This window comes from Bombyx mandarina, chromosome 28, assembly GCF_030267445.1.
Source record: "Bombyx mandarina strain Sakado chromosome 28, ASM3026744v2".
Taxonomy (NCBI): Eukaryota; Metazoa; Arthropoda; class Insecta; order Lepidoptera; family Bombycidae; genus Bombyx; species Bombyx mandarina.
In genome coordinates, this window is record NC_143233.1 from 10,435,640 (window position 1) to 10,460,703 (window position 25,064).

A 25,064-nucleotide genomic window follows, 5' to 3' on the forward strand; every position below is an offset into this window, starting at 1 on the left:
TGTCCGTGAGCCGTTAGTGCAACCTACATAGGGTCCTTGATAGGGTCGACTAGCGGCTAGAGAAAATATAGGTAATTCAGAACGACACCGCACATCAAAAGTAAAAGAAAATAATACAAATTCAAATGTAGTGCTTCATAGACAATTAATTATACGTGGACAGCATCACGACCTTCTTCCAACAATAATGACGAAGGAGACAGCAATGAAACTTCAGTGGATATTCAAGAACAATTGTGTATTAAAGACAAACCCGAGCACAGCGCAGGACGCGTGCAGCTAACACTTACTTGAAGCGACATTCAATACAAACGTTCATACACTTTCTTAATTATACAAAATACTCATTATTTTAATAGTTATGGAATTGGTCGGTTGTGTGAAAAGCATGTTAAAATGAACTTGACTTGGTGAAATCTACTAGTCTTTTAACTCTATAGTTTATAGTGATCGGACATTGGCAAACGAGCAACCGGCTTGAACGTTGTATACCCCGGCATCCACCCAGAGCCGCAGAACCCGTTCCGTGTCCTTCATCGATCTCTTTACCTTTCTCATACGCGGCTCTGGAATTAATCTCTCCAAGCTTCTCAGCGACATGAGATGTCTTACTTCAAACTTGGCTTAAAAAGTCCTTAAAAATGGAGAGCATCTCAACAATATGCCGATGACGATGTTCCTGTGTGGTCCAATGGACCTGTGTTTTTATTCCCTATATATTCGCTAGTAGCCTTAGGGGCTATGCCAGCTTCACGCGGACAGGACACAGCCGTTATCATTTACCATCCAACGTGATTAAAAGGGGGCTTATAATATTTTATTTAACCCTACACAAACACGCATGACATACGAGAACAGATTTAGCACAAACAGTCGCAAAAAATAGCGTTTTAATTTCGGTTATCTTTCTCTCTTTATCTTGCTTTCTTTGTACCGCAAATGGTGCCAGAAACGGCTTTAACCTTTATGCAGGGAGGGGGCGCAGCGGCTACACACTACCATTTACCAATGAACCTGCGCCGGGGCTTACTATGACGCCGCCCGTTATAACCGAACCAAACGTAAAAAGAGCTCCGATGTGTACACATTTTATATGACATTTGGAGCTCTTCTTGTATGTGTCAAATTACAGGAAAGTAAGGTATGCCACGCTCTCACCATACTAACTTTTGTTTCAACATTAAATGAACAGATATAATTATAAATTACATTGGTGGAGTCGTGAGTGCTGCATCACCCCCAACTCTTTGTTTCGTTTGAAAGTAAGCTGAGGGTCATTGCGGATTCGGCTAATTGCGATAAAAATAAAGTTCAAGTTGATTTGGATGAACGCGGCGTGTCTCAAAGGCATGTGTGCGTACTCGTTTGGCCCTTTGACTTCTATAACGTTACAATTAACATTGACATAACATTAGAGACGTAAAAATTTGTACCTACATATTTCATTTTAGGCCCACGCACTAGAAAAGGGCTCTAGGGTTACAATGATTGCACACGGGCGCTACATGGGCTAGAGACGCCTTTGAATGATGCTGTGACTTCACATGAGCACAGTCTGCCCTTTTTACATCAGAACGGGGTTTTTAATACACCTTGTGGTATTGTAATTCGTTCCCCCAGAAAGCAGCCGCATTGTCTTCGTTAAGTTCAATCATTACTCTGTTAGTGCGAGTTTTTTAACGTAACAGCGCCCCTAGCGGCAAACGTAGGGAAACTTTCCAACTGTTAACTTTTACGCTATCGAGAACGTTAAAAAGCTCGCACTGAGCACACAGTGCGGCTTAGTTTCGTTACAATAAAATTTAAATTATTTGATGTTTACATTTAACTAGGTATTTATAACAAATTACCATTGTAAAGCTATATTTATAATACAATTACCTTATTTTTTACAAATAAGTATTACATCTAATTCTGGCAGGCACGAAACATTTCATTAAAAATTTATTGTTAAATTTTTACATTATACTTTATCGTTGTATATATATTTATACACACATAATTATGTATGTATGTCTGCATCACGAACAAGGACGACAATCCCGTAGTGTCTGAGGACTTTGGTGTCTTTCAACAAGCAACAGCGAGCCTATTTGTAGGTACAATGTGATCTCCCATTAAACACTAACAATAACTTCTGGAGCACTGTTTTTTTTAACTATCTGTTTATTGTAGCTCTAGGCTTTTTCTCAATAAGCTAGTGACAAAACATACTTGAGAAAAAACACATTATATATATATATATATATGTCGTGGATAACGACTTTTACTAATATTAAGACGGTGGTTTTGATTATTATTTTAAATGATGAAATGTTGTTTTGATAAATATCACAAAATGTAGGGTAGACTCCGTAACGCCACAGTATAAAATGGCGGTACGTGGACAGAGTCGTGGCATTCCGTGTCAGACAGTCATTCCGTCCGTCTCAGTCAGTGAGTCTCTGTCAGTCAGTGAGTCTCTGGCAGTCAGTCGGTCAGTCGGTCTGTCGGTATGTGCAACGAAACTGTCGGTTTACCCTGTCATTGTGAAAGTTGTGTGTGTTGAGTTTCAATAATTATTATTGAAAAGTTTTATTGACTAAACTGAGTTCAATCGAATACGAGCGATGACGGAACCTACCGCTCAGCCATCCCTGACGTGTGCCAACATATATATGAAACTGCAATAAAAATGTGACGAGGTAAAGACGTTAGTAAACACGTGACACAATAACAAGTCGAAAATATGTCTCACACTCACCACAACACGAGCAAGTGGACGGCTCACTATACATTGAGTCTGGAACACTTTAGTTCCTAGTTGATGGACGGCCCTTTTCATGTACACTTTAATTAAAACAATTTTCTTATCAGCGGCCGATTAAAAATGAACCACATGTCATACACGTCGTTGTCCGTCCCTGGCCCTCGCACTGGCAGTCCGGCTAGCTAGTCTCTGTGGATCTGTTTCCCGAAGTCGCAGTTAACGCTAAATACGACGCTAGCGTGAGCACTGGTGAACACACTCCAGACCCATACTGTCATTGACAAAAACCAAAAGTACAAGTACCAACTCAAAAACCCTCAAAAACATGTCCGCCAACACAATAATTACACAGCCTTTATCTGACGGTGAGTGCTTCAACCGCCCCGGAGGCCGGTGCGGGACCAAGCTTCTCTACGACGGCAGCCCCTTCCCCCGCCCCCGCAGTGACGTCACCTGCGCCTCCCCCGGCCCCCATGTCCCCCTGGTGCGCGGCGGGGGACGTGGAAGTGGGGAACACGGTGTCCCCCTTGCCGCCCTGGGTCGGGAGCTGCTTGCACAGCTTCGCCATGGCTGTGGCGCCCTCGCGTACTACTGTAATCAAAACACAACAAATTTAAGTAGGTATGTTCCAATGCAATGCTTACTAATGGAAAATTCTGGCGGAATTCGCGCACCCGACCATGTGACGTCGTCTTTGTAATGAACCGATAAGTAATGTAAGAGTAATGAGGCAAGAGGGGGGGGGGGAGAGAGTTAACGTCGTGGTTCGTACCACACGATGCACGGTGTTCGAATCCCGCAGGCATGTTTCAGTTTTTGTACTGAAATACGTAGAATCTTAACAAAGTTAAATGCTCTCGATTGAGTTCCACGGTAAAGGAATAACATCATGTAATAAAAATCAAGCATGTTCTAAAGCATCATGTATAAAGACCCGCAAAGTTGTAATTTGCATAATTACTGGTGGTAGAACCTCTTGTGAGTCCGCGCGGGTAGGTCCCCTCCTGCCTATTTCTGCCGTGAAGCAGTAATGCGTTTTGGTTTGAAGGGTGGGGCAGTCTGTAATAGCTGAGACCTTAGAGCGTTGGCGTCAAGGTGGATGGCGGCATTCACGTAGAAGATGTATACTCCATTAACTACTTAATACCAGATGGGCCGTGAGCTTGTCCACCCATCTAAGTAATAATAAAACAGTGTCGAACTGCAACGTGTTTCTACACGCTACGCCTCAATATTATGAATTATCATTTAACTTCAGATTTTGTTGTCAATAGATGGCGCTGTATGTTTCAATGATTGGAAATAATTCATACAAAAGTTGCATCAAGATACCCCATAAGTACGCATCGCAGATAGTACACGGTAACTACCCGAATGATGAGAGCGGAAGAAGAATGATAGAGAGCTCAGCGATACGAGTGTGGCGACATTTCCACATTATAGATTCCTAGTTCAACGTTCCTATCGTTTTTATTGCACTTGAGCATGCGGCCCATCTGGTAGTGAGTATATACCGCCGCCCATGATGATGGTGGTCAGTAACGCGCGGGCGCAGACAAACCATTACCGGAGCCCACTAGACCATCCCCTACAGAGTTTTTGTGTGTTCTATTCGAGACTACACAAACGTTTTCGGATCAGAAGGCATGATAGTTTCCCTTCTGGAACTGATCATATGATGCGATCGGAACAAACTGAGTCTAAGTCGTCGTGGCCTAACGGATAAGGCGTCTAGTGCATTCGTGTTGAGCGATGCACTGGTGTTCGAATCTCAGGCGGGTACCAATTTTTCTAATGAAATACGTACTCAACAAATGTTCACGATTGACTTCCACGGTGAAGGAATAACATCGTGTAATGAAAATGAAACCCGCAAAATTATAATTTGCGTCATTACTGGTGGTAGGACCTCTTGTGAATCCGCGCGAGTGGGTACCACCACCCTGCCTATTTCTGCCGTGAAGCAGTAATGCGTTTCGGTTTGAAGGGTGGGACAGCCGTTGTAACTTATTTACAGGTTTTATTTAAGGTTTATTGTGCGCTCTCCTCCGCACGCGGGGCGGGGTATCGTTCGCCTACATAACTATACTTGAGACCGTAGAACCTATATCTCAAGGTGGGTGACACATTTACGTTGTGGATGTCTATGGGCTCCAGTGACCACTTAACACCAGGTGGGCTGTGAGCTCATCCACTCATCTAAGCAATAAAAAAAAACTGTACGTAATCTGTCGTAGCGATAAATGGATTCTCTAACACATTTGCTTTAGCAAGATTTTAATTGTAAACTGACAAGTATACCTGGTTGTACTGGGTACGAAGCAGGAGCGGCCGGGGCGCGGGGGGCGGTCGGCGTCGGGGAAGGACTCTCCTGCGAGGATAGCTCTGGAACGAAATAACAAGTACTTCGACAGTGAAACATTAAGCCTGGGTATTCTACTTTATAGACGTTTGTACGAAATGGAGGCACAACATTGATTAAAAGTAATACCTCGCCGGCAGGAAGTCTCCGCGGCACGGTGCGGTGCGGTCAGACCCACCTGAGGTCTACGAGACCAGGTCATCGACCTGCGCAACGCATAAGCCAAATGGCGAAGCCGGACGGTGGGACTTACCCGTGCGGCCTTAAGTACAATACTTCCCACCACATCAGTAAAAAAGCAGAAATTCTATGACCGCTACCACAGCTCCTGAGATATTTTTGATATCTTTATTTCATTTGGGACACTAACAGTCTATCCATTACATACAACCAAGATTACTGTATCAATAATTATCTTGTATCAAAATCAATATAAATGTGAATTGTATAGTAAAATGCTTTGGGTTTGCAATCGTGAACAAGTGAATAGAATCGAATTAATCCGCGCGTTTTACAATGAATCTCAAAATATAATCTGCGGTCTACCCCTGGGCACAGTCGGCGCAGGACAACTAGGCCGAGTGTAAGTATCCTCTATCCTCGACCACGTGCGCACGGATCTAAGATATGATGGAGCTCACCTTTAACTTTTCTGATGAAATAATAGAAGAAGTAGAAACACAGTAGGATGAGGAGGCCGAGGATGCCCGCCAGCGCCACGTAGTACGCGACGTGGCTCGGAGGGCGGGCTCCGCGCGGCGCTCCCATGCCGCCTCACCTGCGCGACTCAAGCTGCTTTAACCAGTTGCAGCCTGTGGAACGTCGCCGCGTCGCTTCCGTAATAAAATAAAAAAAAACTAGGAATTTCTGTGAAGGCCGAAAAAAATATAAAACATGTCTTCTTGTACACGACACATTTTTCATCTGAATAAATTGTAACTTTCACAGCTGTTGACTGTTTAACTGTCTGTAGTGGTTCCGGATAGCAAATCAAATTTTAATAATTAATAAAACATTCTAGAATCACAAGCGTCTGTTGGGAAACCAGATCAGCCTCACCTGGAATATGTTTTTGAGTAACCCTCCATTTAGGACCACAAAGCATTAGAAATTCGAAAAATTCATTATTACAAAAAAACACTTAAACTAAATTACATTAATTGTACAAAGGACTTGTAAAGTTCAAGACATGGTCGACTTGTGGTCGCTTATAGACTGAAGTCTTCGTTCTGTCGGCCCCGGAGATCGCATCATGTGAAGCACAGAGCGACGCAGTGTCACGCTGTGGCTCAAGGACAGGGAGGAACAATAAGGGAACTTTTCAAGTATAAACCGAACTTGTTAAATATGTGGCATATTTTGCTACCGCCCTATCAGATAATTGTACAGACCTGAATTAGGTTGCGATTCATGACGCACGTGTTTCATCCCATGCATTTTATCTTCATAGGAAATGCCGGAAATGCCGTTAAATTTTGATAAAATTTTGTAGTATTTTGAATTTACTTTTAATCCGAGTCTTCAGGTATTTTATTAAAAAAGTTCGAACTAAGTAGATATTTAATATAATAAAAAATACCATATACTGCCTTACTGTCTGTAGTGTAATGTAATGTAAAGATGGAATATAAATATAAAAAGCGTAGCTGGAAAACAGAGCGATGTAATAAGGACATGGAAGCTGTGTTGATGGGAGGGGTGATCTGACACAGCAACAAGTGTCGGCGACACTCCGGCGCCGCTCAGACACTAAATACCAGGGCTGATAGTCCTAAAATAATTTCGATTGAACTCTATATCTACATTTAATTAGCACATAAATCCAATAAAATACGCACTTAGCACTTATTGACAAAGAAATTTGCCAAATTATTAAGCCCGCTCGGGTTAATATTACCATCCTGTCTATATTTGCCGAAAAGCATTATTATGTTTCAGCTTATAGAGTGGGACAGCCTCTCTACTATGCAATTAAGTCTTAAACCTCACGCTTTGATGTTTATGTGCTCCATAACCACATAAGGCCGGAGGGCCCCATACAGAGTGGTCTCGTCCGATGTGTCGACGATCCGACGGACAGACTGGAGTTAAGTGGTTACCGGAGCCCATAGAAATTAGCCACGCAGATCCTGTTACCCACCTTGAGAAAAGTGTTAAAAGTCTCAGCTTTTACAATACAACGGCTGCCTCACCCCTCAAACTGAAACGCAATACTACTTTACGGCATAAATAGACAGAGTAGCGGTATCTATACCAGTAGGCTTACGCGATGCTCTATCAGCAATAATTATAAAAATCATAATTTTTATGGGTTTGATTATTATTAGACGATGTTATTTCCTTCACAGCGCAAGTAATTCGTGAACATTTGATAGGTACGTAGATCAGTAGAAAAATTTGTATAGTTTTGGTCGCACCGCTTAATACGAATGCATCGGACGTTTTACCCTTTAGGCCACAATAACCTAGGCGGTAGGCAGCAACTCAACCATATCCCTGCCATTGCTGATCCCTCATGATCAAGTGAGCCGTATACTCGTCTGCTTATTAAGGCGGGCGGCAATACTGGAATTGAGCGTAGTCATGTCGAGGTATTCTGCCATTTCTTCTGATTCTGTGATTTACCCGCTCACCTAAGCATGAGTTTCAACTCAACCCTGTCTAAATTGTGAAATCGACGACTGAAGCGAAACGATAAGACAGTTTCACAAGTGTACTGTTCATTATAAATAAATCCACTGAAACTACGGACGCTAAAAATATTGAAAACGTCGAGTACAGGATACTGAACCTGAGATTAAATCGTAAATTAAATTTTATTTATGTAAGATAATACGTTATGGCAGCCCTATAGGCTGATGTTGTGTCGCGACAGTAGGGCGCCGCAGGAACAACTCACAACGCGCATGCGCTTTACTGATTTTCTTCTACTTGTGCGTGTTCTAGCCGATTGCCGAGTGGGTAATTCAACAGTATTCATTTTAAGAACCCAGCTAGGTTGGATTTGACATCAATAAAATATCTCAAAATGACAATATACTGGAAAAATTATGCGAATTAATTAAAAAAACATATTGCCAAATTGAGTCTTTTTTTTATTATTGAAAGCTGGCTGAAATAGACAAGATCACAAGTTCAGGAACGAGCACGTGCCCTCGTGTGTTCTGTTTTACTGAAAGGTTCTGGTTTACTGCCAATTTATGTGGGCAACCGTCCCAGCGGCGTTATTTGAGGACTATACCAGCGCACTACGGCCGACAACCAACAATAACGGGAGCTACAGCGAATTAATTGTCTTTCAATAATGTATTGACTTGTTAGTATATAACGAGTTTTTTGAACCATAAATTTGTTTTACATTTCACTTTGGGTGCTATTAATGGGTTTTATATCTTATTTGTTAAACTAAAATACCTACACATAGGTATATGTCGGCGCGAGGAGGATTAGTTTCATTATTTAAACCCACAACTAACTTTAGTAACGTTTCAAAGCATTATTTGTACGAACCATAGTTTTCTTATAAATATGGCGGCCAGACGACGTACAAGAATTTCTACGTCATTAGAAGTTTGTAGCTCTAGCAATAGGAGTAGGATGGACAGACATGGACTTCGGTCCCACCGCCAAGATGGTCCCTGCGACCATCCTGGAGGAGGACATTCGTGCCACCCGGTCGAGGGAGAGCTCCCCTTTCGTCTCAGCACTGCTCTTAGGTTGCTCGTTCACAGTACGTCCGGCGACGACACCGACGACGGCAACGCAGACCGCACCGCGGAGCGAAGTCACCGAGGCGTCGTCCCATCCTCCTAATGCCAGCCCGCTAAAGGGATGGTTGCGAGCAACGCGACTCGACGCGCTCAGGTCGCTCCGTGACCGGAGAGGATACTGCGTCCTCACAAGCTCAAATCAACTCAAGCTAACGCGTTGAACATAGTAAATGATTTGTTTAATTATTATTTTTTTGTGCCATGCATCAGCTGGCTGAGCTTCTCGCTGGATCTTCTCAGCGTTTCGTGATTCCGATAAGGTAGTAGATTCATACGCGAAGCAGTTGCTCTTGGTTATTAGATCTCCTTCGGAGGCGCTCGGGCAGCTGTTAGCAAATCCCACCCCTCCTGGGTGAGTCTTTGCTGGCCGACCTGTCCTCGTGAAACTGGAAAGGCCTCCAGGCCCCCATTAAAAGTTGTAGTTTATTTTAGTAAATGTTGGAATTCTCCAAACTAAAACGTCCATTCGTTGAAAATTATGCAACACGACGGGAATATGTAGCAGGCGCGTATATAATGAACGAATTGCACTCGCGCTGTTTCGCTTGTTGTTCGTTCAGATACAGCCAGCACAAAGAATCATTTATTTGTTGCGCCAAACGCCTAAACCAGCCCGTTTTAATGAGAACCCAGCATTTCAAGTGAGCTCGAATTTTTAAGTAGGGTCATAGATTATACACTTAACATTGAGTAGGGTTCATAGAGTTAGTATTTTACGTATTAACTCCATGGTAGGGTAATATCACAAATTTTTTAAAGAGATTTTATGACCTGGGAGCTAAGACTTGTAGGTCAAGTCTTATTTTAATTTATATTCTTATTTTGTGAAAAACGATAATATGAAGTGAAATGAAATGAAGTTGATTAATATGAAACATGGCATGAAATGAAGTGAAGTGAAATGAAATCAAATGAAATGAGACGATATAGGATGATATAATCTCAGTAAAATGGTGGTCGTTTACTGAGATTTTTTCAGTGGACTTTTTGGAGTATCCCGAGAAGTTACGTCCAGCGGCTTTGTTTCATTTTCCCACATTTGTGCACTTTCACAGATATTAAACAGTTAATAAACCACCGTTATTACACATTTAAACCTGAAGAAACACTAAATACACAAAATAAAACAAATCCCACAACTTCACTCCTCGCGTTCCCGCCAAAAAGTCTTATATCGTAAATTTTTTTTAAGGGATTTTATGACCTGGTAACTGGGACCTTTAAGTCATGTCTTATTTTAATGTATATTCATATTTTTATGAAAAATGATATTATGGAGTGAAATGAAATGAAGATGATTAATTTGAGACATTAATCAACTGGGATGAAATTAAATGAGATGATATGAGATGAAATATAATCTCAGTAAAATGGTGGTCATTTACTGAGATTTTTTCCGTGGACTTTTTGGAGGAACCCGAGAAGTTACGTCCAGCAGCTTTGTTTCATTTTCCCACATTTGTGCACTTTCACAGATATTAAACAGTTAATAAACCACCATTATTATACATTTAAACCTGAAGAAATACTAAATAGACAAAATAAAACAAATCACACAACTTCACTCCTCGCGTTCCCGCCAAAAAGTCCAATATTATATTATAAAACACAAAAGCATAGATTATACTGATGTAACAAAAGTCTGTACCCAAAAGGGAATTCCCAATTCTCAGTTAGTACGTATGTGTATTATCTATGGTCAATATTTCAGGAACCAACAGAAGACCTAAATGACTGTGTAGGTACCTGTACCTACCTACAGTGTTTTTAGACTTTATTAGTGTTTACGTGTGTAGATTTAAGAGTTCACAACAAATTTAAAAATACGTAAGTAGATTTTTTGTAAACTGCCAGTTTTTATACTATTCATGCAAACTTTTAGTCTCCGCCGGGTATATAATTAAAGGCAATACCTATCTATTTAATGTATGAATCAGAACCTTGACAATAAAATCTAAGATGTTGGTAGGAATACTTTATACAATAGTTTACCATATTAGATTGGAGTTCAGTAACGATTTATTAATAAAATAATCAGAACACAAAATAACAAAAGATGAGCTGTCGTCACAGCATAGATAGAGTTATGTACTTGTTTCACTTATTTGTATTTAATTATCTTAATTTCGTATTATTTGTATAACTCCAGTTAGACTACACAAGTACATGATTATTTTACCCGTACTGGTCGCATTAACTTCATCATTACTGACAAGTGATTTTGAGAAAAGAAAAGAAAAACTTGTAATATCAATTTTTTGCTGGGACAATGGTATGTAATATTTATTTTTCACAATTATAACAAGGCATTATCAAAATTCCTTTGAATGAATAATCTCCCATAATCATATTTGTGTATTAATTATTTCAATAAATGGAAAAATGTCTAATCAATAAATTATAGACTTGTATAAGATATGATTTAGGATGAAAAAAATAAAAAAAATATGGAATGTAATGTAGAATAACTACATTACATTCCATATTTTTTTATACACACACTACACGAATTAGTCTGTGTGTTGTGCTTGTCTGTGCATTGGATTGTATGTATATAATACTTTGTTAGTTGCACTTCATACTATTGTCATAATTCCTGACAGATGTACCATATACCATCCCTGTGACAAGGCAGTTATGGAATAAAATGAACCCTTCGAGCACTGGCATTTATTATTTTCAACACGCATTTATTTTCAAAATTGAATTAGGACAGTGTTTGAGATAAAGGATCTTCTCCAATATTTCATCTGATTACTCATTAACCCTCATAATACAAAACTCAGAACTTTATACATGAACCGCACTGGCTGGGCTCTGAATTTTTTTAAGATTGCTCTTCATTTTGTTTGGTTCATTGCAGTCCAATCACATAATGCCTTGTTTTTTATACACTGTTCTGCAATTTTGATTTAAAATGATGGAAAATGTGTATACCTCAATGACTCACTGACCAAATGTTTTTTAGAAGAAAAAGTTTTTTTACATATACTATAATTAAATTTTGAAACTGTTCAAAATACTAGAATTACAATAAATAATGCAATACAGTTATTTTAAAGATTTTAGTTTTCAAATACAAAAAAAGAAGCCCCATGATTTTATACATCTAAAAGTGCAATAGTTTATGAGTCGACTGTGTGATGTAGAGTGTGAAGCAATACATATCTTAAATATACATTATTAAGTCATATTAAATTGTCAGTTTATACAAAACAATGTCTTGCAGGTTAATCAGTGAACTGATATTACTTTAGGACTCTAGAACAATGGATTGGTCAAAAATAGCACCAGGTGCCTTGTCAATCATCATAGTCCTTTGTATAATATTCTGCTGCTGTCGACGGCGCCGGAGAGAGGCACGCGTGTTGATACGTATGTACCAATCCTTTTTTTTTTGTTTCTCCTACCTAAGCTTGCCTTGAGAGGTTATTTCAGCATAAGCTTAACTAGTAGGTGAGCTCACGTAACACGTGGTTCAAACCTGACGACGTTGTTAACAAGAACCCTAGCCAGACCCGTGCTTTGCAGAATCTACCACCGGTTCGAAAACGCGACCCACTGAGAAGATCCAGCGAGAAACCAGTGGGCTGTGGCTGTGGGTTAATTTACTCGTCGAGCCCTTCGTCGCAAGCGAGGGGTTCGACGAAAACGATGACCAGGTGTACCACCTTGGATGCCACTACAGATGAGTGTTCAACCCAAACACTCATTAGTAATGCCATGGCATATTATGAGCCTGTACTGTCAGATATCATGATCTAGCTGAATTATATCACTCCCCCTACAATACAATAAAAACTTTGATCACATGATTCAATGTGCTTAGCTATATTCAACTGTGGTGTCTGCACAATTCTGGTGATCACATTACACCAGAGCCAATTTGAGATAGTAAAATATTTAATGGTCACTTTGTAAAGGCAAGGCTAGACGAAAACAACTGGAAGGCTTAATTTATTTTATGTACCTATTATATACTAGCTATTCCACTGATAACGCAAACTAATATTGATTTCTAGTATTCACATTGTGCAAATGAAACATTCTGGGAAATTTCATATTTTCATATCCTTATAAATTACTGTGTCACTGTTTTCTTTTGTAGCGCCCACAAACGTCGTCGTCAATGCGCCTTACCCGACTCAGGGTGTGCCATACCCGGCAACTCAGAGTGCGCCATACCCGACAACTCAGGGTGCTCCATACCCGACAATTCAGGGTGCGCCATACCCGACAACTCAGGGTCTACCATACCCAGTTGCTCAGAGTGTGCCATACCCGGTTGCTCAGAGTGCGCCATATCCGGTTGCTCAGAATGCGCCATACCCGACAACGCAGGGTGCACCATACCCGACAACGCACGGTGCGCCTTACCCAGTCCATCATGGTGTAGGAGGATACTCGATGGCTCCACCCCCTGCAGACCTGAATGTGGCGAACCCAGCACCCTCGGCACCGAACCTCGCAGGTCAGTATTGCTCTACATGATCACACCACACTAGACTGTGGGTACTTCTACCTACTTGTATATACACCTTTTCATTACAGAAATATTGCGCAAAACACATACACAGTTATTTTGTGATAGATAACAGCAGCTAGCATCGTAGATTGGCAAACTGCCCCCTTAATGCTAAGCCGTCACCGCTCACTGGAAACCGTTTCAAGACCCAAGTCAGTCTTAATTGTATTAGGCTTATCAAATCAGCCATAACCGCGCTGCCATGCGTCTATGTATTATAGAGACTCGCAACGACGCTCGAAGTTCATGGTGCGTTGGTATTGTGGGCCGGTGCATCCCCGCACCGAGCGTGACGTCAGGTTGCATACTGCATATCAGAGCCACAAGGCCGTATGTCCATTATTGAAATTTGAAACCGCGAACGTCGAGCATTCGCTACATTGATTTGAACAGTGTCGACTGATCGTATCAGACACGGTTACTCCTCTTTGCGAAGATAATCCTCAATGCTGGGCGTCGTGGCCTCCTTTAAAAACTTTATCCTGGATTATCCTGTGCCACTCCTGTCTATCTTCGGCGGATGGCATCGTGGACTGAAGCGCTTAGAGTAGAGCCCATGCGGATACGGCCACATGAAGCGTCAAATGAACAACGTAGGTCTTATTGTTCACTCCATGCAGAGTTATTGTTATATAGAAGATGCCCCGACCCAATGACCTCGTGTGACGTGGCTTTTTTTTTATTGCTTAAATGGGTGGACGAGCTCACGGCCCACCTGGTGTTAAGTGGTTACTGGAGCCCATAGATATCTACGGCGTAAATGCGTCACCTACTTTGAGATATTAAGGTCTCAATATAGTTACCTTGAGATACAAGTTCTAAAGTCTCAGTATAGTTACAACGGCTGCCCCGCCCTTCAAACCGAAACGCATTACTGCTTCACGTCAGAAATAGGCAGGGCGGTGGTACCTACCGGCGCGGACTCACAAGAGGTCCTGCCGTACGCACTACACTGCACGCTTAAAAATAAAAGTACTAAAACGGTTGTTGGATCAGCAGAGTCATATCGCAGTCTTTAATGCTAAAGCAGTTTCGTTTGCGGGCGTCGTTTCGCCACAGTCTGTACTCGTACCCACGTGCGACCCCTAGTCAGTAGTCCTTCGCGTGTTGCAGCCGCGCCCCCCACTTACGAGCAGGCGGTCACACAACACAAGCAGCCGGCGTTCAACCCCAACTACTGACTCCGACCGACGACCCACGCGCCGCCACTCCGATAAACATGTTTCTGTTCAATGTACAAGTAAATAATAAGGACAAATGTGGAACTGTGATGCAGTAAGTACAGCCGCCCCGTGTGTAGCCTGGGGCTCAATAAACTAACTGTTACACTTCCGGGCGGCGCGAGTGGGTGCGGCATTCCTGTCTACATCTGCCGCGCACCAGCAACGTATCCCGTATCGAAGCGTGGGGGCAGCCGGCGTACCACAGTCTGAGCATACCACAGACACTTGGACCCGTCGTGTGGACTGTGCAACACAGACAAGGTGTCATAAGGACTGTAGCTTTAACTTCCCCAACTCTGCGAGTGCACGAGTAGCTATTTCGTAACGATTTCATCATTTGTGTGAGTGTGACGGAGAAATAAAATTATAAATGTAATTAGATCATAAACAGATCGTCGTCAGCTCGTTATCGGCACGTCTGCGCGCCGCTACATGTGATTAAGATTCGAGTAAAGATAACTTGTGTGCCCCCGCGCCCCCCCGCCCCCGGGCCCCCGCGCCCCCGCGCCCCCGCGCCCCCGGGGCCCCCGCGCCCCCCCGCCCCCGGGCCCCCGCGCCCCCGCGCCCCCCCGCCCCCGGGCCCCCGCGCCCCCGCGCCGCCGGGGTGCCGCCTCCTCGACTTGCAATTTAAATTCACGATTTTGTACTGCCTACTTAAGTAAACTGTACAAATCACAAGTACATTCCGCGCGGTGGCGCCGTGCAGGTCGGTGGTGCTGTGGTCCACGGTCCCGACGCGCTTCGGGACTGCGCTGAGCGACACTCGCTCGTTAATAAATAACAATTAATTAAATTAACTTAAGGATAACATTTTCGGAAAATTGTCAGAAAATACTCAAACGTTAATGTACACTATGTAGCTTTATTGTATATATTAATTATATTATTTGTATAAACGTGTTTATGAGACAATATTTGTTAGCAATAAATATTGTTTATAACATTTTAGAAATATAATAAAGTACATTTAATCATCTACATAATAAGTTACTGTTAACGAGTTGTAGATGAACATATTTTCCTCGCATTGTGATAATAGGGAAGATTGTAGGAATTATGTACTTGTGCTGAGACATTATAGTTTTTATACTTATTTTTGTATTCAACAGTGATTATGAAATAAATTTGTAATAACTATTTTTTGTTAAAATTTATAGCGCGTTAGCTTCGGCTGAATATTGTCTGCTGTGACAAAACAGATTAGAGGCGACAGGCACATTGAGCATGTTCACCGGCGCTCACGGTGGACGTCAAAACTAACTTTAATAAGATAAACCAATTTGCCGCTCGACTAGAAGATATTTCATAAGAAATTAGGTGCTCAATTTCAAAATTCAAATATTCGTTCATTCGCCTCGTGGCGGCTGCTACACGCGGGCGCGCGACCGCACTGTGCGCTCGCACGCCATTACGTCGCCTATAAAACACTAAAGATTTCTATTTTTCAATTAATTTGAAGTTTTGTTCATATAATACAATTGTAAACAAATAATTGGTTATTCTATTTATTTTTAACCTTTCCCAACACAACCTCGTGTGTCCGGCCCGCCCCACCTCCAGCCCAAGAACGTATGTTCCGGCTGGATGTCTCGTACCGACGGCTAGCGATCGCGACTGTCGCAGCACAGCCTGGTTGAGTTCCACTGGATCAACATAAAGACAATGTGCACTATGTGTCTACATATCATAACTTATAACGGATTTCATTACTTAATATCAATCACGTCTCAGTTACTTAATTCGCGGATCTAATCGGTAAATACTGATTGATAAAAAATATTCCAACAAGTACCTAGATATCCAACCGAATAACCTTTGTAAAGGCGTCGTCAAATAGACTAATGAAAAATTAAAATAGACTTAATTACAACTGTTCCTAAAGTATGTTGTTAAATGATATCGCTGCTGTATTGATCTTGTAGAATCTGTGCAAATACAAACTTTGACTGCAAATATTATGTAGCTGAAATTGCGAATGGAATAGGACGAGATGGGTTCGAACAGATAGAATAACATTCAGAAATTGCTTAGATTACAAGATGAAAATTTGACTGAATCCAACTTCTTGGAAACGTTAAGTTGCATAAAATAAAACTTAAAAATGACATCGCGTGATATTGAGAGGCCGAGTTGAAATTGCGCCTGCGTTCGCCGTCAGATCGTGTCTCGACTGGTCGTGGTCGCTGCGACCGAGCCCAAGCGATTTTGTATTTTACAATACAAGTAGGTATCGTTCCTACAAAGTTTGAAGAGGCAAAATGTTAATGCCGCTGTTGCATATCAGTCTGATTTGATAGAGCTTTTAAAAACTGCCAAGCAAGAAAAAAACTGCCAAATTCTTTAAATCATTGCCTAAGCTTGAAGATAATGATCGTAAAAAACTTCAATTTATTAAACATTTTTTTTACATATTGGTGCGGCTTGCGATTTTGTTTGTTGGTTGAGAGGCTTGGTGAATTTTGGTTTTCGAGAAATAAAACTGTTTTGTCTGTGGCGTATTTTTTCTACAGTTATAATATTAGGTGTTTATTGTTCAAACTTTTTTACATTATTGAAATGGTGTGTTACACGAATCGAGGATTGGGGGGTAAGGGGAACAATATGGACGACCAATCGCATTACTGCAAATTTGCATATCCTCGCCCTCTATTCGTCCATCACTAATACGAGTACGATCTCGAACACATATTATTATGTAATATATGTATACTTGTTTTTTATTACCTAGGAAAGTATTCTCTAAAATCCCATATATGTGAAATAAAGAGCTTTTACTGTATAAGATGTGAAGGTAATTTTACGAAACTATGTCTGTTGTGTTTGTATCTTGTCTGGCAGGTGGTGAGTATGTATACAATGTATGTATAATATTTACAAGGGAGTTGTCTGGACGAGTGTGTTTGGAAATTGGTAGTTCAGCATCTGTAAAAGTGCAAAAGAGTAAGAAAATGAAACAAAATTGATGGACATAGTTCGGGCTTAATCTCCGTAGTAATAGCAGTTAGATTCTCAGTAAATTCACAGTATTTGACTGAGGTTTTTTTCATTCATTTAGCACCTACAATGGTGTCTTATTTCGTCTCAAATAATCATATTACATTCGCACAATTAATTTCATTTTTTTATTCAGCTCTAATTCAATTTACAAACTTTAAATACCTTCAGCCTTTGCCATAAATAATTTGGCAGTATAGGCCATGTTATTTGTGCCAGTACAATGGACAAATCTAACAACTATTTAATTGACAGTTGAAAGTCTTGACGCAGCGTGACAGATTAAGGTTATTTTTCTGTTTATATTTCCAAAATTACTTAAAGTTTTTTCTCAACATCGCAAAATTACAATTTATCGCAAGATTTCTGTTATATTTGAATATTTGGTAGGTGACCGAAAGCAAAAGCAAAAAGTTAGTAAAAAAAGGTTAAGTAGGTACATTAAAACAAAATAATTATTGTATTATGAGTTGTAAAATTAGTCTGTTAAAAAAATTACTTTTATGCTCTAAGAATGAACGATAAATTTAAACTGTTGAGTATGCATCTTCCTTCTTTTTAAACAAATTCATGATACACTATATATCGATATAAAAATTGGTTGTAACAGTTTGAATTGGACTTTTTTAGAGATTAACACCAAAAAAAGATGTATAGTGGGATGTTACAGCAACTTATGCCTCTACGAAGTATGTTAACTACACAACTAGCAAATTTCCACACCAAGGGAGCTTGTTATGCGGCTGCCAAGAAGACAACGACGGCGGCTGGAGGTATACAGTGACACTCAAACAAAATCTTAAATATTTTACTCTTTGCTTAATCAACCACGCTCTGTCTGCGAGGAATACTCTAATACTTCAGTTCTAAAGCTGTACTTAGACTATCTACTACCCTCAATGTAAGGAATATTGAAGAATGAAATCTGAAATGACTAGACACCAATGATGTGCATTAATCATACTCTCTAAAAATTGTGTTAAATTTCAATTAAACAAAACAAATTTTGGATTAAGTACAAGTGTGCTTGTACATTATGACATTCAATTTTATGCGATCAGTAAGAACTCTTACAAAAGCTATGCAAATATTAAAAAAATCTCATTTTAATAAAGTTCATATTCTTTAATATGCATTAAATGTAACAATTCTATATACAGGTGTGATGGGTCTGGGAAAGGGTAAGAAGAAAGCTGGCAAACTCACTGCCATGGAAAAGAAAGAGATGCCCGTAGAGACAGATCCCCACAAGCTGGTCAACTACGTATGTGGCTCCAACATATACACGACAGGTGAAGATGTCAAGGTATGTGAGCAACTCAATAGCACTGTTGTTATTTTCAACGTCTATATCTTTCGAAACGATTATGATTACAAGAGCCTGTAAGGCAGGAGCCTGGGCGTGCAACTGATTTCATCAGCGATGATGACCACTCACCAGTGTGTGGTATTGGTCTAGAATAACACCCTCCCATCTCTTCCCCTTTGGGTCATAAAGGAGATTAAGGAATCGACAGTAGTATTATCTAAATGTCATACAAGCATACTCTCATCATCTAAACTGGCATTCCCTAGTGTTAGGAGGTATTGTAAACCCGCATTGTAAACACCTCCAACCTGTGCACTACTGCCGTCAACCAGTCATGTGTTATTATTTGTTTGGAGGTATTGGACTTGTGATAACCATTATACAACACAATGGAGACTTAGATCTCATGTTTCACTGTGGGTATCAGACCCCGCCTACTGATGTCTGTGAGCCTTGGTAGCCACTCAACATCAAGTGTACAGTGCGCTTGTTTAGTTGTCTGAGAAATAAAAAACTTTGTTTGATTTGCTTTTATTTGAAGGCAGTGAATGTATTGTGATCTCCTGGTCAGCCTCAGAAATTGTTGTTGTGACTCCTTTTTTTCATGGCTGGACGAGCTCAGGGCCCATCTGGTGTTGAGCAGTTATTAAAGCCTGTAGACATCAACAACATAAATGCTGCCACCCATCTTGAGACATGAGTTCTAAAGTCTTATAGTGCAACGGCTGCCTCACTCTTTAAACAGAAATGCGTTACTGTTTCACGACAGAAATCGGCAGGGTAGGAGTATCTATTCGTGCGGGTTCATAAGTAACTTTAACTGTAGAAGTAATAGTAGTAGATATATGTGTAAATTTTATATTATTATCATGATATAAAATTGTGTACGTTGTTTATGTGATTATATATATATATATATATATATATATACCGTGTATGTGTTTGTATAATGTATAATGTAGTTTGGTTGTTTCACATTAAGTTATGCACCTACCACAGGATTCTCTACACCACCTTTGGTTGACTGGTAGAGAGTGCCTCAGGCATTAAGTCCGCCATTGTACGTATGTGCATTAAGTTGAATAAATAAATAAATAAATAATTGATGGACATTAGTTAGGTACATATTCAGTAGAACAACTGGTAGCTGTCTTCAGGATTCACACTTCCTACGTGTTGTTTGTATGTGTACATATACAGCATCAATCACATTTTAGATAAAGCCGGACAGCGAGTACCCAGAGTGGCTGTGGAGCCTCAACACGGGGGCTGCTCCTCGCATCGAGGATCTGGATCCGGAGACAAAGCAGTACTGGATCCGGGTGCGCGCCGCCGGTATGAGGAGGAACAATAAACTGCGCAGTCTCAGGAAGTTCTAAGGCCCTTGTTGTCTGTTAGCTGTTCTAATTAAACTATTTATAGCCAATAACTAATAATAAAACTATATGACAAATAATGTTTAGAAGATTTTTGTGTCTTGGCGTGGCTGTTCGTCTTCTCTCGAAGGAAACCCTGCACTGGGGCCCAGTGAGACTGGAGGACTCCTAAGTAAAACTTTTCTTGAGTTCATGCCTGAGTGTGATGCACAGTGGCGCCGCCAAGCGACAGGTACTGGAACACAGATCGCTCTTGTATTGCCATTTAAGAAATAATTGAAAATAAAACGTACAACAAATAATAGTACAACAAAACTTAAGTGTTGTTTGATGCAGTTTCTAAACGTTTTCGCCGCAGTCCTACACGTCTCAGAGGCGCCGGATGCACACTTCAAATTATTAAAAATGTAAATGGTGCAATGCAATTTACTGATGGCAGGACCTCTTGTAAGTTCGCGCGGGTAGGCACCACCACCCTGCCTGTTTCTGCCGTGAAGCAGTAATGCGTTTCGGTTTGAAGGGTGGGGTAGCCGTTGTAACTATACTGGAGACCTTACAAACTAAAACCTCAAGGTGGGTGGCGCATTTACGTCATAGATGTCTATGGGCTCCAGTAACCACTTAACACCAGGTGGGCTGTGAGCTCGTCCACCCATCTAAGCAATAACAAAAAAATGGAAAACTTGTACATAGTCTCATTCTGCTCCATCGCTGTGCCAATATAAACTTGAGACGCGAGCGAGGCCGCGCCGGACATGACAAAACAAACCGTCAAAAACAATAAAATACGTACACCAGTTACAGAATAGAGTTTATCTCAAAATTAACAAAGTCAGTGTCGCGCTGACACCGACACACGACGCACGCGAATACATTTTTATAAAACCATTTTAATTTGGTAAAATTCCTTAAGCGGTATTTCTGTTTTATTTAGTACAATGTTTCTTACAACCACGATCGCTTGGTGTTTGTTTTTCTCAAACTGTGCGGACTCTTGTCGGAGCCCCCCCCGCCCCCTCCGGCTACAGACAGTCCATGGTGTCTTCCCGGATGATCATCGGCGGCGCCCAGTCCGCGTGCTTCGTCCCAAATGAATACGCGTACGGGTTCTGCCAAATAATTGTAATTGTAATCCAAAATAACTTCGTATGTTTATTAAACTGTAACATATAATTTGAAATTGAAAAAATTGATATTCAACTGTAAATATTGAGTTTACTGGTGGTAGGACCTCTTGTGAGTCCGCACGGGTAGGTACCACCGCCCCACCTATTTCTGCCGTGAAGCAGTAATGCGTTTCGGTTTGCAAGGGTGGGGCAGCCGTTGTAACTATACTGAGACCTTAGAACTTATATCTCAAGCTGGGTGGCGCATTTACGTTGTAGATGTCTATGGGCTCCAGTAACCACTTAATATCAGGTGGGCTGTGAGCTCGTCCACCCACCTAAGCAATAAAAAATAAAAAAAATATCATCGGTTCTCCATAAATTTCAATGAAATCTGGCTGTTTAAAGTGGGTCAAAATCGCGTCTAAAGGAGTCAGTTACGAACATACAAACATACATACAAGTGAAGCTAATATAAAGCGTGCAAAAATAGAGAACATCTAGATCGGAAATTGGTAAACACATTGATAGTAAAGAATTAAAAACCTTTTTTAAAAATAGTTTCTCCTACTTTTTCCACCAAAACGATCAACTGAAAATCGTACCTTTTTAGTATTGTACAGGTTGGGCGGGTAGGCGGCGGGCCCGGGGGTGCGGGCCCCGCGCAGCGCCGCCCCCAGCCGCGCGCCCAGCGAGTACATCGGCGGTCTGCGGTACAATACATTTACTAAGTCTTGTCTTCCTTATCCCACTAGGCGGGGTCGGCACAGCTAATTTTTCTCTTCGATTCTCTTCTATCAGCTCAACACTCACTCCTCTCTCTCTCATATCATCACTCACACACTCCATCCATGTCTTCTTCGGTCGACCTCCTCCCCCTCTACCTTACACTACCATTTCCATACATCTCCTAGTCATATACTAAGTGTTGTACGTCTTGTAAAAATAATTATCGCCTCCATTAATTTCATATGTTCTAATTTTTTAATTTAGAACCTAAAATCTTTTTTCATCCTTATATAAAGAATATGTATATACACGTACAAAATATACACGTACACATCCTGGCGACGTGCGGTGCCAAACATTTATTTTATTGACGGGCGAACCATCTTACGACCCGTAAGGATTGACAAAATTCCCAACACTATTGGGTCAACGATAATAATCTGAATCACAGAATGAAACTGATAACACTCACTTCGTCCTGTATACGTTAGCGTCCCTCTGGAAGTAGACCGCAGGTCCCGGAGACTTGGCTTTAGCTTGGAACCCGACCCGAGCGCCTGTTGTCAAACAATGTGCCCTTAGGATCATCTCCGTACCTACTTGCTATTAACTAAAGCAAATGAGCTTGCATCTTACTTAATTTTAAGTAGCTTACATCCGCATAGTCCAGAACAACAGCCAAACTATAGTTAAGAACGTTTCTAAAGATTGTTTAAAGAAGAATTTAATAGCGCTTGGAGACAAACTAAAAGAGAATTTCAATCTAGTGCCGAAATAATTTTATTGGAACGTACTGTGTATTAAAGCACCTGTTCCGGGTTTTAAGATCGATGTTCCTCGAAATATTTTCCACTCGCATCTCACGGAACATACGTAGGTACATCTGTTTATTGGAACCGCGGACAGACAAGCGTGCGGCCCGCTTGATGGACACACTCATTCACAAACGTCAGCAACATCCGCGGCCTAACACTGCGACATGAACCTCTTTATATTTCTCAAGAGGCATTTACATATTATTACATGTGCTTTATATCAACAAAAGGATATGATGATTTATTAAACTAAAATATTAAAATTAATAACACTAGTATTGTGTGGATTGCATATGTATATGCAATATCTCACCTTTCAGACATTACATAAATATCTCCCTTTGATGATGTGACGGTTACTTACCCATGGTATAGGCCGGCGAGCCAGAGCCTAGTTTGAGCGCGTAGGCGTTAGGCGCGGGCCCGGCCCGTCTCGGTGCGAAGCCGAGTCGAGCGCCCATGGAGTAGGCAGGAGCGCGGGGGTCCTTCATCGGGGGGCAGCGCTCGGGAGCGTGCGAGCCCGGCCCTGGGGCGCGAGTAGCCGCGCGCGACGGAAACCTAACACAAATCTTATTATAAATAGAAAATGTTTTAGAAAATAATACCGTTCTTCAGTGAACATTTCTAAATTACTGGTGGTAGGCGCGCGGGTAGGTACCACCAACCCCGCCTATTTCTGCCGTGAAGCAGTAATGCATTTCGGTTTGAAGGGTGGTGTAGCCGTTGTAACTATACTGAGACCTTAGAACTTATATCTCAAGGTGGGTGGCGCATTTACGTTGTAGATGTCCATGGGCTCCAGTAACCACTTAACAACAGGTGGGCTGTGAGCTCGTCCACCCATCTAAGCAATAAATATTTTTTTTAAAAACGAGAACAGCGAAGATACACCGCAGCTGCCGCATCCTCTCGCGTGCGCGCTGTATGTACATGTAGTCGGTAGAGAGGTAGAGAGGGGCACTGACCTGGCGCCGAAGCTCCAGGCGGGCGCGGACACGAGTCCGTCCCGCGTGACCCGGTCGATGCGGTAGGCGGGCCCGGGGCCCAGCGCGCGTATGCGCCGCCCCGCCGCCGCGCCGAACGAGTACATGGGGCTCCGGTAGCGCGAGGGGTCGTGCTGCTGGTGGCCGACCGTCGTGGGCAGCAGGTACGCGCCGGGGCCGGGCCCTGTGCGACGCATTACACACAGCTGTCACTGCCTACGGTATCCTCGTCTGCCATCAGTGTGCTTAGTGCGAGTTTTTTAACGTTCTGGATAGCGTTTTTTTTTCCTACCTATGCTGTGAGCCTTGACAGGCTATATCAACGTAACCTCAACTAGTAGGTGAGCTCACGGGACCCAAACCTGACGACGTTGCTAACACGAACCCTAGCAAGAGCCGTGCTTCGCAAAATCTACCACTGGATCTGAAACGCGACCCACTGAGAAGAACCGGCGAGAAACTCCGTGGGCTGTGTCTGAGAGTTAATTTACTCGTCGAGCCCTTCGTCGCAAGCGACGCCGCGACGGGTTCGACGAGAACGATGACCGGTGCTTGAGGTACCTAGAAGCACCGTTAGTGGATCGGAAGGATTCGAAATGACGTGCTTTGGGCGACGCCGACTGCTTTCCATTCTGTCCGCAGGATCGGAAATGTAGTTACCGGCGGCCACGATGAGTGGGTTCTCATGTCGTGCCGCTTTATCGAAGTGGCGCATCGATGCCGACTGAAGATACTTACTGATGGACTTTAAGTCCAGGTCGGGCGATATTAGCGAGGTTAGCTCATATTTGTATGAAATGGAATCGTTTGCCGCTAGGGGCGCTGTTCCAACTGCGTACAAAATTGCGTTAACTTTTACGCTATCGAGAACGTTAAAAAACTCGCACTAAGCACACAGCGGCAACAAACAAATATCGAACTGTGATAGTTGTTAGTAGTCTCATTACGACTGACGTATGTACATTTATTTATTTAGTACCAAATATTTTCGTGTTCCCATTAACAATCTAAATCCATTATATTGATATTTTTGTAATAATTCAATTAAACACTTTGTACACAGGTAACTAAATAAAACGTTCTTTCTGTAGTCTAATGTATGTGTATGCACGTTTGTTTGTGC

At 41.7% G+C, this 25,064-nt stretch overlaps 4 protein-coding genes across 9 annotated transcripts; 2 read left to right on the plus strand and 2 right to left on the minus strand.

Moving 5' to 3' along the window:
* Nucleotides 1–221: 221 nt before the first annotated feature.
* On the minus strand, nucleotides 222–7,932 carry LOC114240167 (uncharacterized). Of its 2 annotated transcripts, none has more exons than XM_089739066.1 (4): nucleotides 6,171–7,932; nucleotides 5,753–5,923; nucleotides 5,051–5,134; nucleotides 222–3,340 (listed from the first exon to the last, which is right to left on the minus strand). In XM_089739066.1, the coding sequence occupies exons 2-4, from the start codon at nucleotides 5,877–5,879 to the stop codon at nucleotides 3,105–3,107; spliced, it is 447 nt and encodes a 148-aa protein (XP_089595192.1). In that variant the 5' UTR covers nucleotides 5,880–5,923; nucleotides 6,171–7,932; the 3' UTR covers nucleotides 222–3,104. The 2 variants fall into 2 exon arrangements, with proteins under 2 accessions (XP_089595192.1, XP_089595191.1); XM_089739065.1 differs by having other exon boundaries at nucleotides 5,753–5,889; nucleotides 6,171–7,931.
* A 2,639-nt stretch (nucleotides 7,933–10,571) lies between these two features.
* Nucleotides 10,572–16,121, plus strand: LOC114240164 (uncharacterized). Of its 4 annotated transcripts, XM_089739102.1 has the most exons (5): nucleotides 10,573–10,708; nucleotides 11,031–11,153; nucleotides 12,111–12,256; nucleotides 12,990–13,352; nucleotides 14,520–16,121. In XM_089739102.1, the coding sequence occupies exons 3-5, from the start codon at nucleotides 12,151–12,153 to the stop codon at nucleotides 14,585–14,587; spliced, it is 537 nt and encodes a 178-aa protein (XP_089595228.1). In that variant the 5' UTR covers nucleotides 10,573–10,708; nucleotides 11,031–11,153; nucleotides 12,111–12,150; the 3' UTR covers nucleotides 14,588–16,121. The 4 variants fall into 4 exon arrangements, with proteins under 4 accessions (XP_089595227.1, XP_089595228.1, XP_089595229.1 ...); XM_089739101.1 differs by lacking the exon at nucleotides 11,031–11,153 and having other exon boundaries at nucleotides 10,572–10,708; XM_089739103.1 differs by lacking the exon at nucleotides 11,031–11,153 and having other exon boundaries at nucleotides 10,581–10,708; nucleotides 12,139–12,256.
* Nucleotides 16,122–17,871: 1,750 nt separating this feature from the next.
* Nucleotides 17,872–20,388, plus strand: mRpL54 (mitochondrial ribosomal protein L54). 2 transcript variants are annotated; one of them, XM_028170627.2, is made up of 4 exons: nucleotides 17,872–18,009; nucleotides 18,254–18,396; nucleotides 18,784–18,929; nucleotides 20,150–20,388. In XM_028170627.2, exons 2-4 carry the CDS (start codon nucleotides 18,273–18,275, stop codon nucleotides 20,309–20,311), a joined length of 432 nt encoding a protein of 143 aa, XP_028026428.2. In that variant the 5' UTR covers nucleotides 17,872–18,009; nucleotides 18,254–18,272; the 3' UTR covers nucleotides 20,312–20,388. The 2 variants fall into 2 exon arrangements, with proteins under 2 accessions (XP_028026428.2, XP_028026427.2); XM_028170626.2 differs by having other exon boundaries at nucleotides 17,898–18,036.
* An 835-nt stretch (nucleotides 20,389–21,223) lies between these two features.
* LOC114240163 (ciliary microtubule associated protein 1B) lies at nucleotides 21,224–24,434 on the minus strand. Its single transcript, XM_028170616.2, has 5 exons — nucleotides 23,924–24,434; nucleotides 23,323–23,516; nucleotides 22,616–22,700; nucleotides 22,020–22,122; nucleotides 21,224–21,417 (listed from the first exon to the last, which is right to left on the minus strand). The coding sequence occupies exons 1-5, from the start codon at nucleotides 24,136–24,138 to the stop codon at nucleotides 21,331–21,333; spliced, it is 684 nt and encodes a 227-aa protein (XP_028026417.2). The 5' UTR covers nucleotides 24,139–24,434; the 3' UTR covers nucleotides 21,224–21,330.
* Nucleotides 24,435–25,064: the final 630 nt, after the last annotated feature.